Source organism: Westerdykella ornata, assembly GCF_010094085.1.
Source record: "Westerdykella ornata strain CBS 379.55 unplaced genomic scaffold EI97scaffold_15, whole genome shotgun sequence".
Taxonomy (NCBI): Eukaryota; Fungi; Ascomycota; class Dothideomycetes; order Pleosporales; family Sporormiaceae; genus Westerdykella; species Westerdykella ornata.
In genome coordinates this window covers 337,920-353,882 of record NW_022986865.1, presented here as the reverse complement: position 1 = coordinate 353,882, position 15,963 = coordinate 337,920, and the positions used below count along the sequence as shown (strand labels likewise).

At 52.1% G+C, this 15,963-nt stretch overlaps 8 protein-coding genes across 8 annotated transcripts; 4 read left to right on the top strand and 4 right to left on the bottom strand.

Annotated features, from left to right (window-relative positions):
- Positions 1–393: 393 nt before the first annotated feature.
- Positions 394–1,826, top strand: EI97DRAFT_350930 (general substrate transporter; the record flags this gene model as incomplete). The annotated part of the gene is made up of 2 exons (XM_033794839.1): positions 394–1,188; positions 1,236–1,826. Coding segments are annotated over 2 exons (1,386 nt in total), but the record flags the coding sequence as incomplete, so codon positions are not given.
- Positions 1,827–2,310: 484 nt separating this feature from the next.
- EI97DRAFT_459553 (uncharacterized protein) lies at positions 2,311–3,389 on the top strand (the record flags this gene model as incomplete). Its single annotated transcript, XM_033801017.1, has 2 exons — positions 2,311–3,295; positions 3,367–3,389. The coding sequence occupies 2 exons, from the start codon at positions 2,311–2,313 to the stop codon at positions 3,387–3,389; spliced, it is 1,008 nt and encodes a 335-aa protein (XP_033652795.1).
- Positions 3,390–4,233: 844 nt separating this feature from the next.
- Positions 4,234–4,761, bottom strand: EI97DRAFT_451154 (uncharacterized protein; the record flags this gene model as incomplete). Its single annotated transcript, XM_033800325.1, has 1 exon — positions 4,234–4,761. One exon carries the CDS (start codon positions 4,759–4,761, stop codon positions 4,234–4,236), a length of 528 nt encoding a protein of 175 aa, XP_033652794.1.
- Positions 4,762–5,611: 850 nt separating this feature from the next.
- EI97DRAFT_443488 (uncharacterized protein) lies at positions 5,612–6,034 on the bottom strand (the record flags this gene model as incomplete). Its single annotated transcript, XM_033799830.1, has 1 exon — positions 5,612–6,034. One exon carries the CDS (start codon positions 6,032–6,034, stop codon positions 5,612–5,614), a length of 423 nt encoding a protein of 140 aa, XP_033652793.1.
- A 1,856-nt stretch (positions 6,035–7,890) lies between these two features.
- On the top strand, positions 7,891–9,414 carry EI97DRAFT_379811 (uncharacterized protein; the record flags this gene model as incomplete). Its single annotated transcript, XM_033795733.1, has 1 exon — positions 7,891–9,414. One exon carries the CDS (start codon positions 7,891–7,893, stop codon positions 9,412–9,414), a length of 1,524 nt encoding a protein of 507 aa, XP_033652792.1.
- Positions 9,415–9,913: 499 nt separating this feature from the next.
- EI97DRAFT_434476 (uncharacterized protein) lies at positions 9,914–11,329 on the top strand. The gene is made up of 3 exons (XM_033798638.1): positions 9,914–10,330; positions 10,400–10,750; positions 10,809–11,329. The coding sequence occupies exons 1-3, from the start codon at positions 10,007–10,009 to the stop codon at positions 11,070–11,072; spliced, it is 939 nt and encodes a 312-aa protein (XP_033652791.1). The 5' UTR covers positions 9,914–10,006; the 3' UTR covers positions 11,073–11,329.
- Positions 11,330–11,524: 195 nt separating this feature from the next.
- EI97DRAFT_363468 (uncharacterized protein) lies at positions 11,525–13,522 on the bottom strand (the record flags this gene model as incomplete). Its single annotated transcript, XM_033794987.1, has 2 exons — positions 11,525–12,317; positions 12,354–13,522. Coding segments are annotated over 2 exons (1,962 nt in total), but the record flags the coding sequence as incomplete, so codon positions are not given.
- An 822-nt stretch (positions 13,523–14,344) lies between these two features.
- On the bottom strand, positions 14,345–14,848 carry EI97DRAFT_475860 (uncharacterized protein; the record flags this gene model as incomplete). Its single annotated transcript, XM_033801931.1, has 1 exon — positions 14,345–14,848. Exon 1 carries the CDS (start codon positions 14,807–14,809, stop codon positions 14,345–14,347), a length of 465 nt encoding a protein of 154 aa, XP_033652789.1. The 5' UTR covers positions 14,810–14,848.
- Positions 14,849–15,963: the final 1,115 nt, after the last annotated feature.

Genomic DNA, 15,963 nt, shown 5'->3' with positions numbered 1-15,963 from the left:
CCCCGTTTAAACTCCAGATGCCAAACGCAGCGCAAACATTGGAGATCAAAAACTGTCTTACAAGCAAATTGAAAGAGATCGTTCGCTTCCGATAAGGAGTTGTAGCCAAGGCGCCAAGAAGCTCATTTCACCAGCAACGATACACTCCCACAATACTTACACCGAACCCCTATCTAACCATCCACTTCCCCTGTACCCAACGGCATACCCGATGCATACGTTTCTAGTAACGACGCCTCCTCGACCGCGCCCACCATGTCATACGCCCCATTGCCCTCCTCCGTTGAGCCAGAACCCCTGAACGGCACTCAACCCCATCATCGCGATGACCGGTCCCGAAACTACGTTTCACACTTCGATCATGGCTTCGAGAAGGAAGAAGAAGGTCTTCGCGCCCCATACTACTTTGTCGGTCACAAATTGCACACCGCAATATCCATTGCTGCGGGCACAGTGATGTGTCTGTTTGGATACGAGCAAGGTGTCTTCGGAGGCATTATGGTCGGACAGCCCTTCATATCGTACTTCGCGGATCCTTCGCCATCAGTACTAGGCTTCGTAACCAGTATATACGATCTCGGATGTTTTGGAGGCGCTATCTTATCGTCATTTGTGGGAGAAAAGTTGGGACGAAGATGGATGCTGATGGTGTTCACTGTCATCATGACTGTGGGAATCGTGATTCAGACTGTGGCGCAGAGCATGACCTGGCTGGTCTGGGGAAGACTGATTGCAGGGATTGGGAATGGGGGAAACACGGCTACTGCGCCTGTATGGCATGTGGAATGCAGCCGCAGCGAGGAGAAGGGCCGCGCCGTCGTGAAGGAGATGACCGTGAATGTCGGAGGATTCGTGATGAGCAATGTTATCACGCTTCTCTTCAGCGGTGCTAGCTCAGAGGCTCAGTGGCGGTTCCCGTTGGGCATACAGCTGATCTTCAGCGTGATTATCCTATGCATGGTTTATATCTTGCCTGAGAGTCCTAGATGGCTTCTCATGAGGAGCAGGGATGCTGAAGCTCGGAACGTGCTCAGGGCTTTGAGTGATAGCGATGGCGAGGCACAAGACGAGTTTGTCAAAATCAAGGAGTCTGTAAAAGTCGAGCAAGCAGCAAAAGCATCATGGAAACAGGTCTTCGCTGGAGGCCAGGCTACTCGACGAGTGTCTCTTGGTGTCCTGCTTCAAATGGTAAGGGATCTACCGGCATAAACACGTCCGCCGCTAACAAATGCAAGGCCCAGCAGTTGTCAGGTATAAATGTCCTATGCTATTACTTGCCTCTGGTTCTACATCGTTCGGTCGGTCTGCCGGAGCTCACCTCTCATATCATCGCCACCATCAATGCTTTCTGTTTCATGAGCGCGACTTGGGCATCAATTACAATCATCGAGCGCGTAGGGCGCCGTCCTCTCTTGATGATATCTGCCGCTTGCATGTCCCTTGCCTTCCTCGGTATTGCAATATCAGTGGGAATAGGGCAGTCCAACCTCGGAAGCAGTCTCGTTCCGGGTATCGTCGCCACGGTGTTTATGTTCCTCTACTTCACCGCCTTTAGCTTTGGCTGGATCACGGTCCCTTGGTTGTATCCAGCTGAAGTAAACTCCCTTTCCATGCGCTCGAAAGGTGCCGCGCTTGCCACAGCATCCGATTGGCTCTTCAACTATGTTGTGGTCCAGACGACGCCGATTGGCATTCACTATCTGGGATGGTTCATGTACCTTATCTACGCCATCTTGAATGCTTCGTTTGTTCCTTTCGTTTACTACTTCATTGTGGAGACCGCAGGCAAGAGCTTGGAACAAATCGACAGATGGTTTGCGGGTAACCCTGGCTGGAGAGTCGACAAAACAAGCGTTCAGGAGGGGCGGCTGTCTGAGCATGCGCTTGCACCGGACCATGAGCGGGACGACCAGGAAAGGATGTTGAAAGAGTTCGAAGTTGAGAGTGATGAGGAGCTTTGAGAAAAGGTGGTTAAGCTCCCCTGCTTGAACGAAGACAAGTAGGTTCAACATCAGACAAGCCGCAACTACCCTCGGTCCATTCGTGGAGGTACTCGCCATTGTTCCGGAATCGCATTTGTGGGTGACAGTGGAATCATGTGCTCTGCGTGACTGGCTGTGAGCACGCAAGCTCCTTTCCCGCGATTTCACCGCGATCGCAGGCGACACGTGACGGTTCCGTAATGTCAACGCTCGGGCTACGGATCCAACGGCGCGACTTTCACAATCTTTCCTCAAGTCACTTATATAAGGATTTCAAGTCTACTTCAACTCGGCTCCAACCAACTATTCGACTGGCAGCAAATCCAATATGGCTGGGGAGCGAACAACTTCTACAATACTCTCGACGTCAAAGCCCGAAGCCCAAACCGCGAAACCGCCGAGTTGGCTAGATATTTTCGATGATCTCATCAACAATGACGCCAAAGCCCCATCAACATTCCGCACCGGGCACACCGCAATCAGACTCCCCGACCACGCCCACTATGGCAACTGGCTTCACATCAGTCGAGTGCTGTCCGACTCACGGAAGACAGAAATCGAGACAGATATGAGGGCTATGTGGTGGCAATGGGAGTCGTCCGTATACCCGCCCTACAACGGGCCTGGCGTCCCCTACCGCATGCTTCCCAAAAGCTTTTGGAAACTGATAGGGCCAGAATGGGCTCCATATCCGATGACCAAGTCACCCGTTGCTCCATTTCAGGGACCTCATACGGCTCTGTTCAACGACGGTCGCCATTTCCGAGGCTGGTTCATGCATGTTCCTCGATACCTCAAAGCGGATGAGATGGCCATCGCCGAAGAGAATCTCAAAACTGCCTGCGACCAACCGTGGGATTGGGGTCGAGCACATGGAGCCAACCCGGTGATGCCGCTTAGCGAGAACGACGCGCATAGGCGAGGTGTATATTCTGGTCAGAAAGACATGGTGACGTTCCTCAAACACGAGTTGCACATTTCTTTTAAGCGTCAAGAGGATGAATACGGGACGTGGAAAATGGATCCTCCTCTTTGGTCGAAATGGACGGAACCTCCGCCAACCTGGTATCCAAATCCCTTCCGGCCTTTACTGGCAGTGTTTGCTCCAAAACGACCTCAGGGTATGGAGTATTCCCGGCCTCCACCCGAGCTCGAAGTGCTCAGTGACGATGATTCAGTGGTGGAGGAGAATGTTCGATCTTTAGATCAGTCGTGGGCTGCACATGATGAGGTCTATAACCGTCTTCTTATGCCTCCTACGCCCGAGAAGCTTGAAGATGATAACGAAAATGATGATTGGGATTCGAACGAAGGTTAGTCGGCTGTCCCGCGGATTGCTCGTTTGCTTTCTTGCTCCTTAATACCATGGCTGATCCATGATTAGCCACTCTCTCTGGACAGACTTGATTACGAGCATTAGGAGAAGATCATGTCCCGACTTGAGGAATGAGAGATTCATTGGCGAGGTAATGGGTACTCGGGGTAATAGAGGATGTTGGGCTTACATTTTCCTTGTGATGACTGATGTACAGGATACCAGAAATGTACTTATACAAGACCTCTTCCTAGACCGTTATGGGTCTATTCTGCTTCCTTCACTGGGTCCGCTTTCCTTAGCGAAGCAGTCGACTTGCCCACGCGCGTGAGTCCCGTTACAGCTACCCCGGGCTTAGACCGCAGCAGGAAACCCTGTGAAGACAGGTCCACGTGTACTTGCTAAGTATTCGCACCTAATCAATTTCTAAGACTTCACCTTCACCAGAGCCATTACGACACTCGTCCGCAATGTGTCCTATGTCACTCCTTCAGTTATCTATCAGAATATTATAATTTCAAGCCACTTAAGAACGGCGGAGACCAGGCGAGGCGCAAGGGCAATCGACGGGGCACGTTGCGCAGGAGCAAATACGCTAGGACACGTAAACCGGTCCAGAAAGAGTACCAGCAAGTCGGGTCGACATCTGGGGGAGAAGACGCAACTGCACAAGCCCGGCCTTGAGGCATGCCTCCGGTAATTGTCATGGTTTCGTTAAGTTCTGACCTCAAACCGGCATTAGTCCACCAGGAGGCCAAATACTTTTAAGGGCTCGCTCTGACAGTCCGAATTTTAAGTTGTCATAGTACGCTCGGCAGAGTTCTCCCAAATTTGCTACGATAAAATCGTGCACCAAACGGCGATTATAATTTCATCTATGCTTTAGAACGGGAACATAACTAAAACCATCAACACTCAATCCTGCGCAAACCTCTCTTACATCCCATCCTTCAACATAGCCTGCACAAGCTGTACATGCCTATTCGCATTCGTCTCGCTCCACTCATTCTCATAATTCAGTCCATACGGCCAGAAATGCCCGCCTCCACAATTAATCTTCGCACTCGGCCCATCCCAACTCCTCAACAGCGGCAGCGCCGTCTTCCAATCCCCAGCCTTACACTTCCGATCAAACGCAGCCGTCTGCCCCACCCCCAACGTGTGGCTGATCTCGTGCATCGCGGTCCGCTCAGTCATGTACGCGCGGTCGCTGCCGAAGCGCAGGTCGCCGTTGTAGTTTGCCTCTGCGGTCGGGACGCCGGGGGAGTAGTAGACGCGGATGGTTTTTTGGGCGTCCGAGTAGCGGTGGTAGCGGGCGACGGCGGCGCGCATGGCGTTTTCGATGCGGGCGTAGGCGTCTTTTTGGTCGGCGGTGGGATTGGAGGCTTTTTGCAAAGTCCAGTTTAGGGCGGCGGAGGCGGGGGAGAGGCAGGTTGCTGCTAGGGCGATGATGGAGAGGCGCATGGTGGATTTGTGAAGGGGGTTTTTTGGGGGTGTTGGTTTGGTGCTTCTTGTTAGGATGGAGATTTGAAGGATTGCGGATAGAAGAGTGAAGTACTCTGAATGGGGTTCTATATGGGGAAGCTCGAATTGTACAAATTGTAGGGTACACTCGTCGCTTGTATCTAGTTCCAAGGCCTCCATTATACCCATCTAATTGCTAATGCTCCTGACCATCCTCGATGTTATCTCTAGAATTATGCTCATATTGCGCGTGTTCCTAATTCCCTCCAATGATATCATCAAGAGGAGTATGAGCGTGCCGCGTAGATTAACATTCACCCCTGTTGAACAGGGGAGTTTCCCGCAAAACTCAAAGGTCGCGTAGGTTTCATATCTGCGTACCTACCTGTCCGGTGAAGCCTCGGAGACGATGTGGCTGTCGATCATTAACTGCCTGCTTGTCCTAGTTGATGTACTTGGCGATGACCAGAAGAGTGTCCTAGTCTCGCAGTTCACCACACTAAGTCTAATGCATTGACTTGCGAGACATGATCCAGATCTGCGAAGAACTCTGCCCAATCAAGCAGGAAGACATTGGATCTATCAACGTGAGGTGGAAAATGTGCAGATTCCAGCATTTAGGAGAAAGAAGAGTGAACTGATATTAGGGGTATCATGGAAATGGTCGTCTGGAGCAACTTAACATCTAAAGCTTTACATAGATGCATCACTCCCGAAGATCGCGGCGTCAAAATGCCACGCCAGAGTTCCACAGGCAGAATCCAACACGCATTTAGGTTCAGTTACCGCGCACTCTAAACAGCTGGCGAGCGTCGATCCGGCTTGTGATTCACTTCCAAGCGCATTGAACTCATTCCTCTTGCTCTTCGTCCAAGGTGGACATACTCTCACGCGTCTCTTTTCGACGCTCCCACTTCTTGGAAGATCCTATGAATCTGTTACTTCGTGCACATGGAGTGTGGAAATCATGGCCCTTACTAGGCTGACGAACCTCAGCTTGCTTGCTGGACTCTGGCTTGTTGTGAGGGCCCATCCTAGCATCTCTTTGCTGCTCTGCCTCTACATTCTGCATCATAGCTTCAAGATTCTTTTGTGCTCTTTTGGTCTTAGCTGCTTCTGTCGGGTTCTCGTCCTTCCCGTAGCTCGCGAAGATGTCGTCGGCTCTCTCTGCAGTGCTGCTAGTTCTCCAAGTCCCCGCATTAGTTTGACTAACCGATTTGCGGGAAGCTTTGTCTTTTGATTTCTTGGGCAGTTTGCTAGACCCTTTTCCCATGTCGAATGGATGATTATTAACTTTGGTCGAAGCGGTAATTATCAGAAAATAGTTTAAGACTGTCTCAGTCAAGAAGTGTTTCGATGCTTAAGAAATGACCGTTGATGTGTGTATATACAAAGAAATAAAATAAATGGAGGTATAGGAAGAGTGGATTTATACTCGGGGATGACTGGAGTGAGACACAGTTTAAACAGTGACTCTGAACGAGTGACTTAAGAGGGGTCTGAGCATTTGATGGTTTTCATGACTGCAGAAACCATCTCGGAGGGTCCTTCTCTTCGTCGTCAGTTCGCGTAGCACTGACAAGTGGCAGTTGATGGTCTGACGACGAGTCTGTGCATTGTCGTACAGGTGTGAAGTAAAAGCCTCTGATGGTTTTTGAGGAGAGTGCAGAGGTTTACTTGGACTTCGTATCATATCGCGAGTGGGCTTTTATACGATCATTGGAAGACGCATGCTGGTCTCAAAAGGCGGCATATTGTTTCCATCACTACCGCAGCCCACAGCAGTGTTGCGTTGTGGAAGTTCGGGCGGTGTAATAGATATCCCCCAAGTCAAAATGAAGACCCCCTCTGTGCGATGAACTTGGACGTTTGATGGAGGAACAAAGTTGAAGTCAAAACATGCATCTGCCGCAGGACGATCTTTCCTGGAAGAGTCGTAGCGGATGAAGGCTAGCGGCTTGGCAATCAGTGCGGTCGCTGACGCCTGAGGCAACCCAACTCTCATAACACGACGGGAGCGAGCTTCTCTCCAACTAGCCTTCCTTTCCCCAGCTGCTTGAATCTTCTCCATGATGTCCCTTGCGTTGCCGGATTCGCCACATCGGCAGAGACGCATCTGGCGTCCCAATGGATCCCACATCTCACAGTATGGGATCAAGAACTGTCGTCGGCTTTCTTCGACGTCGTGGAACACTGTATAAACGCCCGCAACTTCTCCATGAGCGATCACACCTCATGATAGACCGGTGAGAGGGAAGGAATAGCATAACGCTGGCTATCGGAATGCTGGCTATCAGATCGCTCGATACCGATGTATCAGGACGCACGGCTAATGAAAAGTTCAGAGAACCAAGTCAACCATCGCACGTCATACCTAGTTTGCCCGTGGAGTAGAGGGTTTCAAACGTCCTGGTGACGTGCTGATTGGAGGGGTGCCACTTCCGCCGGAACACATCCGGAGAACGACACCTACGAACAGTTGTTTCGACAAATCTGGAAGAACTTGGATGCGACTTCACATAAGGCCATTCGGTTTCCCTGGCCGGCAGCTGCGCGACGTCCCTGCATGGTGCCTACAAGGCGGAGAATGCGTCTCGTTGACCTGAAGGGTCCACAATACTTTGGTTGAGGACTGTGGACTGTCAGCCTTTTTCATGGGATCGGTGTGTCCAAGAAGAAGAACAAGGGACGCGGCAGGAATGAACCTGAAGCAACAGAGGAGAGGAGTTCTCACCGTCAAGGTCGTCGCCGATTGCAAGAAGAGTTGACAATTTGGTGAGGAACAGGAAGAGGTTTGTTGCGGAGAGGTTGCAGGGTGGTGATTAAGCCATCAGAGGTGGTGGTCTGATACTCACGTCTCGCGCCCGCTCTGATTGGTTGATAACCCAATCCCCCTCCATCCATGCTGCAAAGCTTCGCCTGGCAGTCTTTCACGTGGGGGCCCGTAGGGTGGTCTCAACCACCTCTACGAACAACCGACTCCGCTTGATGCCGTAGCCCAATTCTCCACCCGACATCCCGTCATCCTCTCGAGCACGGCTGAGTGCACTCCTTTGGCCTATCATCCATCAACAAGGCGAGTTGGGGACATCCTTACTTTCCTGCTTGGCGGCCTCATTCCATCTCGAGATGGGCTTACTTCAACTACCAGGCGAGGTGCTTGACGAGATCATCGACTTTGCCGTTCCTGATGGCCTAGAAAACTTTGCCCTTAGCTGCAAACTGATTTATGCACGGGCTTCCTCTCAGATATTTCATCACAACAGGCGCACACGGATCGGGCGCTACGCGGCTCAACCGAGCAACGACCGGGGCAAGCCATTGCTCCTTCTGTTCGAGATTTCGAGGGATCCCTCCGTCGCAGACTACATAGATGTGCTCAACCTCAGGAATCCCAATCCGGATGACAATGCATCCGGCTCAACTCAGCTTACCGATGAATTCCGTATGGAGGAGGAGGCTATGGATGGGATCAAGAACATGGTCACCCAGTCCGCTTGGCTGGAGAGTGCTGGCGTTAATGTGGAAGATTGGTGGGATGCCATGATGGACGAGGATGAAACAGTCGACGACGAGGACGACTTCGAGGGTGTGCCGTGTACGGTTGTCTCTCTCCTGAGCCAATTGCCGAATTTGAGGTCCCTGCAACTTCCAGAAACATGGGTTCAATTCCGCCCAGAGTCCGCGCTGACTGATAGAGAGAGGCAGTTGCTCTACGTCCTCGACGCCTTGGTAGCATATTCGAACGCGGGCGCAAAGGGTGTTGGCAGACCACTCCAGCATCTCGAAACACTCTTACCATTTAGCCCTTCAGGCTACGAGGCCAGAGCTGCCCTGCAGTCCGTGGAGCCTTTTCTAGCCTTGAAAGGTCTGCGGGAGTTGTTCGGGGTGGCTCTGATCGCTGTTGACGACTCCTATACGGGGATCCCCTTCCGATGGAGATCGGACCACGCAATTTCCTCATTGCGTCGCATCGAGCTCGCGCACTGCTGCATCGATGCAGATGGTATATCCGAATTCCTATCTCGCACGCCCCAGTTGGAGATCTTCCGGTATTCGCACGAGACGAAATGGCACGGGTGTGAGCATGACTGGAACGCGGGTGCTTTCATTGGAGCCATTGCTCGACATTGCGGCGCAACCATCACAGAAATGGCAATTACCATCGACGAGATGTATGGTGACATTATCAACGGCGCCTCGAGTTTCCTCGCATTCAATAATCTGAGGACTCTCGAGGTAGACGTGCAGATCTTTTGTGGACCGCCTCTTGAAAGCGGTCAGCGACGAGGTCTAGCGGCAATGGTGCCTGACGGCGAAACCCCTTGGACAGAACATGATATTCCCTGCATCGCCAGCATGCTTCCGCCCAGCATCGAGCATATGGTCATCAATACCGATTTTCCACAGAGTGAGGCCCAGGCGCTGCGATCATTACTGAAGAACATCCCGCAACAACAGGCGGAGCGCTTGCCACAACTACAGACCGTCATAATCAGGCAATTCAACGATACGTCTGGTGAGGAAGTTTTTGGCATACCTGGTCACGTACATGTCGTGGACGGCAATGCGGAACTCAAACTGCAGAGATCCATGCTTCCGTTGTGGAAACGGAATTTCTCCACGCGCGTTGGTGGCATCGCCTACACTTAGTACGAATAGACTCGAGGCATTAAATGGAAACGAGCAACATCATCTTTCTTTAACATTCAACAAGATCTTCACTGCCATACAAGTCATTCTTCCCACCGTCTACTCCATGGTGCCAAGCACCTGCATAAGCTCCCCGAACAAGGCTGGGGTGGCACAGCTGGGCGCCGATTCTATTCTTGACCTCTCACATCGCCCCGCTAAGCGCGGTGTAAGCACGATAGTGACAGCGTACTGTTAAGTCTGACTGTTGCGCAATAGGATTCTGGAGATTTAGGCACGGTAGATAGTCCGAGGCCGGTTACCGATGAATGAGGCTTGTACTTGGGCTGAAATTCCAACACTGACCTGCGACGTCTCCGGACTTGCGCACGAGTCTCTCCTGTGCGAGCTGCGCACGGCGTGGGCACGCACTGGGAGGCGTAGGAAGGCGCAGTGGAGGATGTTATCTACCGGCAAAAGAAAGACAAAGCAAACTCGGCATGTCTTCCTATCTCAATTGCCTCTATCTCCTAAGCTTTCCCCTCATTGTTTTGTCGCTTGTCTATTGCTACGTGGAATCACTGGTCTGCAAAAGAAGAACACAATCGCCAAAATGGCTTCCCTCATGCTATATCGCTTAGTTCTCCAATGGTCCTTGGTCCCTACGGTGCTACTCTTTATCCTCTCTCTCGCATGTGCAGGCTTGACGACTTTCTACTGGGTCGCTGGAGACAGGATGATAACCCGTGGCATTGTCCTGGGGGCTTCCACTGCTCGCTTTATGAACCTCGACTGGACGGCCACGATTGTCGACTATGTGTCATCATCGACAGATGCGGCAATAATTTCTGCCTGCTTGGGCGGATTGGCAGCCGTTATCACTTTTATGGCTTGGAGCAAATTACGGAGCGAAAACATTGATACGGACTATGAGCTCGTACGTCCACACTTTTCGCCCTGCCCGTTCCCAGTTATTCGCGAAAACGGTAGTTAACCAACCCCCTAGCCTCGGCGCCGTCTTTGGGTCGGTCTCTCCCTCGTCGTCCTGAGCGCATCATTTGGTTCGGCACTTGCGTCTTTTATCCTGCACTTCTCTCGCAAAGGCCCGGATGAGTATGGCTGCACGACCACGTTGAGTGGTTCGGACCCATCCCGTACTGACCGGTGGATCATGTGCACGAGGGAAATGGCATATTGCCGCGCCTTGCCCATGTTGAAGAAATTCGTCGAGGATACAGCAACGGCGGTGCAGAATAGTGCGGCGGATGTAAGGGCTGAGACTGGGGTAGATGTAAATGTTTCGAATGACTTGAGAATTGAGGGGATGGGTTTGGTTCCGCATGTTTGTCGGATGGCTGTGAGTACTGCAGTTGTGAGTGCTGGAGCCATTAACGGAGACTGATTCTTAGGGATAGCAAGCTGTCAAGTGGTTGCAGTTATTGTTCATGGGTTTGGCTGCTACGATTGCGGTGCTGATTCTTACACAGTCGGTTCTGAGGAGGAAGACGAGGTTTGAACGAGTGGGTATCAAGAAAGGGAAGAATGTCGCTGAGGGGAGTGTTGAGCCTGATGTCAGACATGTGCTGGGAGAGACATGGAAGGTGGGGGAGTGCGCAAGACATAATCTTAGACTCGGAACGGGGCGAGGACTCGTAAGGAGCAACCACCGGTTCGCCTGAGATGGAAAGATGACGGGTCGAGGGCCGATTGCGATTTAAAAGACCATAGTCGCCAAGCTTCTGGTGATAACTTCGAAGCCTCCACAGACGTTGAGATGGAATTATGGCGCGGAACAGCCTCTTGCTAGAACATGTCTGAGAAGCTTTCCATTCGGCTGTATGCAACCCGGTGCAGAGAATCCGGTATCTTGAACCTTTGCAAGTCATTCAGTTGGGCAATAGAGCATCATTTCGGTGCTCTTATATCGAACAAGATGGTATACAATGCTAGTATCCTTTTTTCCTAGGTCCTAGGCTTGCATGTGCACCTAGCTCGAGCATTTTGCACAGTTGCAGCAGCAGTCTTGGAATGCTAATCCACAGAGGGCAACCCCCTCTCGATCTGATACCACGTCGTTTTTTACTGATGACTCCTAGGCCCGACTTCTACACTAGTTCACAGTCCTATTTCTCAACCACGGCCAATCCACCGGCTCCTGATACCCATTCCTCTCCAACGCCCAATCTTCCTTCACCCTACACGGCACACACCCAGGCCAATAGCTCTCCGGCACCCTCCCACTCACTGGATTCCTATACTGCCACCACATCCTCTGGATATCCGGCCACTCAATATATTTCCCACTCCCTCCTCTAAAAGTCGCCTCCCTCTCCCCCACCTCCGCGATCGTCAGGTCCGGCGGATACCTCGTCGTCCACGTCGCACCCCCTGGATTCGGCGCTGATGAATTCCTCGGGGTAGCAGCGGACCATCCACCCTCCCAAGAAGACGATTGCCAGTAGAATTCGTCGATCGTGACGCTCCAGAGGCGCCATTTTCCGTCCTCAAGAACCATCTGGTCATGGTAGATGGCGCCGTTGAAGCTCCCGGGTTTCGTCGTCGAGGTCGAGGGCTGGAGGAGCCGTGCTCGAAGTGTTGCGCTACGGCCATCGTGAGAGACGAGGACGACGGGCTGGGGCCGCCAGTGGAAGGATATGCTGTTACGAAGGGCGGAGCGGTTGGTGCCGTACGAGGTGAAGCAGGCCTGCGCCACGCGCTCCGGTGTGATGAAGAAGCCTGCAAAGGGAGAGGCTTTGTGGCCGCGGCGAGCGAATAGCGCGCCCATGGCGGCGCAGTTGATGTCGTCGAGGAGGTAGCCGTAGGCGTGCGATTGGTTTTCGGCGCCATCGTAGGCGAGCGAGCGGGAGAGGCGGCGGGCGAGGTCGGAGAGGTCTGCGGTTCTCTTCGTTGCTGTCACTTTCCTCCTCACGGAGCTGCTCTTGAGAGATGTGGTTGTTGACATTCGGCTAGGCGTGTATGTTGGCTTGGAGATGTTCAGTAACGGCGGGATGTACCCAACTGGCTTCTTCAGTCCTCCGTATCCCCATCCTTCGTAGTAGTCAGCCACCATTAAGGGCGTAATATCCACAACCTTGATTTTCCAGACACCGCCTTCCTTTACAAACTGGTTCCGGAAAAGGTTGAACTCCCATCTCGCCGTTTTTTTGCCAGCATCCCCAATCATGGCAATCTCCAAACCCCGTGCAATCGCTTCTTTCCCATTTTCATTGACCTCGACAATGATATCGAAGATGGGATGGTCGTTATTGATCCCCTGTGTGAGGCCTTCCGGTCCCATTCTTTCCAGCGCTTGACGTACGCCTGCCAACCCCGTATAAATCCCTCCGCCCTCCCCTCGCAGAATAACGATAGAGTCAGGTGTATGCAGATCAACGACATCCGTCCACATCCTACGATCAACATAATACCCATGCGCATGCATCAAATTCCTCACTTCATCCTCATCATTCAATCTCCGAATCCGTCGCTCCAACTCCTCCTCCCCCAACGATACTCCCTTATCCTCCCCAGCAGCCTCAGGAATCAGCACCCCACTCCCCTCAGGGGTAAAATGATACGGCACAACCGGCACCCCCCTCCCGTTAACATTCCTCCACCCCTCCTTATACGCCTCCCTTTCCCGTCCACCCCCTTCATACAACCCATAATACCTCAGCAACGAAATCCTCCACCCTCGCTCAGTCAAAACGTACTCGTTTTCAAAAATCCCGCCGCGGAACCGCACACCCCCTCCCCCATCGCCCTGGAAGCGCAAACTATTCCATCGCCCCTTGCCCGCCGTCCCCGTCGCAGAGAGCGAAATCACGGGATTCTCAATCACGATGGCGTCGAGGCTTCCTGGCTGGGAGGGGGAGCCGGACATGGCTCCCGCGTCTGCGGAGAGCCATTGCGCGATTGCGTCTGCGCCGTGTAGGATTGTGGTGCTGGAGTCGTTGGTGGTGGGAGGGGCGTTGGCGGGGCCCCAGTGGAGGGTGGCGTTTGTGGAGAAGAGGGTGGGGAGGAGGGAGTGGTGGCCTTGGTGGAGGAGGTGGGTGAAGAGGCGGGTCGTGTCTTTTATGGAGCGGAGGGATTCGATGTTGTGGAGGTGCGTGGTTAGGGAGGTGAGGGTGTGGTTTTGGGAATGTGTGGGTGGGGATGGGAGCGCGGATGTGAGAGGGAGGAGCGGGAGAAGAGTGCTGAACGGGGATAGACGCATTGTTGTGAGGGTTGGGGAAGGCCAAAGAGGCCTTGAAGTTGGATGATGAGACAGTGAATGGGAGACTGTCGGCGGTCAGGGTGAGGATGGATGTAAATACATGTACACATGGCGATCATATTTCCCAATTATGCCCCGCATTCTCATATGATGATATGCGATTCTTTCAATGTATGTGGAGAGGCATACAGGAAGATCGGTGTTCAGATCGCAGTTGTGTTGTGGGAAGTGATGATGTGCAGCAACTGCCGAAGGGAGTTGTTCTGCGCCCCTGTACAGAGGCTAAAATCCCGATATTGCGGGGCTATACAGTTATTGTTGTGTCTATACCACGGCCGTAGTCCCCATAAAGATGGCTTGGGGTTTCGTTCTTGAGAAGGCATTTTTGAGCTTGGCCGATTCGGCGATCTGGTGAAGTGGGAGCTGAGCTTGGAAATGCCTCCGATGAGGTCTACATGTTGCGTTGGAATTGTCCCGATGGAGAATAGTTTTATGTGAAGGGGCGGAGATTTTGGGCAAATCTTTTCTTCTTTCTCGCTCCAATGTTTTTCTGGGCCCGAGTAGTAGTCGCCCAGATAGGAAGCACCCATGGTGAAGTGAACACACTGTGACCTGGAAATAACGAAACCACACTCCCTGCGTTGTCAAGATGCCCAAGTGTATTTTACTACCGCAGTCGCCAACTCTGATCCTTAATTCGTACAGGCACAGTCCACTGACACTCAGCTCCAACCCCTAGTTCGCATCACCCACATCAATGCTCGGACACCAGTAATCCGTTGTACACGAATACCTCTCGCGGTCGTACCTCACCGAAAACTTGGTCGTCCCATCCTTGAAACACACAAACGGCTCGCTTCCCAGCTTCGCGTCGCCGGCAATGGACCCCTTAGCCGCCTTCTTTGCGTCCGCGCTGATGTTCGTGGTGAATGTTCCCTCGTCGAGTCGTACGCGTCGTTGTCTCCCCTCCCACTCCGGTGAGCTTCCGCTGACAGTCACTAGTGCGGTTGGGTTTTGCAGAGTTGAGCCCTCCTTGATAGGTCCGTCCCGGAAGAAAGCTGCCGCAACGATGACGTCCTCGTCTGGATCGGAAGGTTGGCAGCGAACGAGGTAGACGTTGTGTTTTGAACCGGCGGCCGTCGGTACGCTGAGAGCGAGGGAGGGCACGAGAGCCAGTAAGAGGGCGAGTTGGGATAGCATTTTGGCCTTGCTTGTACTCTTTAGACGTGAGTAGGTACAAGTGAAGTGTTTCAGATGCAGTGAACTATTATGCTGATCTTTCCAGATTTATACTTGCGAGGCTTTGTCACACCATAGCAAGCTCTCGTCATCGGCAATAACCTATAGATCTCTTACATATTTCCTGTGATTGCCAACGAATTTCTAACATGGGCGGATTTCTTCATTCGTGCTGTCTCGAAAAGATGTGGTTCGTGCGAAAGCTAATGATTTTATGTTTTAATCTATTTTCTCCGCATGGCACGTGTGGCCAGCGATCCAGACCAGACTTCGCATCATTTGCAAGAATTGGTGATGATGGGAAACCCTGGCACCGTAGTGTTCGTTAAACCAAGAAAGATGGGTTTCCTGCAACGTTGCAGTGTAAGCGCAGCAAGAAATGGGGATGATGCGTGATGTCTCATATACTGCTGCATCTAGGCGATGCTTTCACACATATCGATTGCGAATGTATCTACTAATCCGGACTCACTCATATTTTCCCAGAATCAATGTAACCGGCGAGATGGAGAAAGCGCAAGTTTAGAGGAACATTTTCAACGAGGCTTTGACCGTAGCGAGTTTCGGCGTTGGTAGACAATTTAATATTGGATGAGATTCGAGATCAACCGATGCACTACCAATGCACGGCAGCAATATGCCGATGCATGCGTACGCGGCACACTGGACAGGCTCTCTGGCAATATTTGAAGCGAGTGGTACAAAGAGTATCCCTTTACGGTGTGGCGATGGAGGGATAGTTTACCCGAAAGGGACTCGTTTCCACGCTCTTTGCGGCTGCAGTGTGTCTGATCCTACGGTGAACCATGAGATACACTTACGGTCAACCGAGTGCGCTGAGGAGGAATTAACAAGTTATTCCACGATTTTACCTATCTCGGGTATGTATCAATGCATGTTTTCATGTGCCTCACTAAGGCAATGATTCTTAGAGTAACGGCCGTAATTGTTTCAACTTCTAACACCATTGTGAGTTTGGACCCTCGTTAGGAATTAGGATCGTGGTCTGACATGTATTCGAGGGCGCTGCACTCGAAAGTTGGCTTAGTGGAGCAAGACTCAGCGTATCGCACTTGAAACAGATAGCGGACAATATATAGCAGCATACCTTAGTG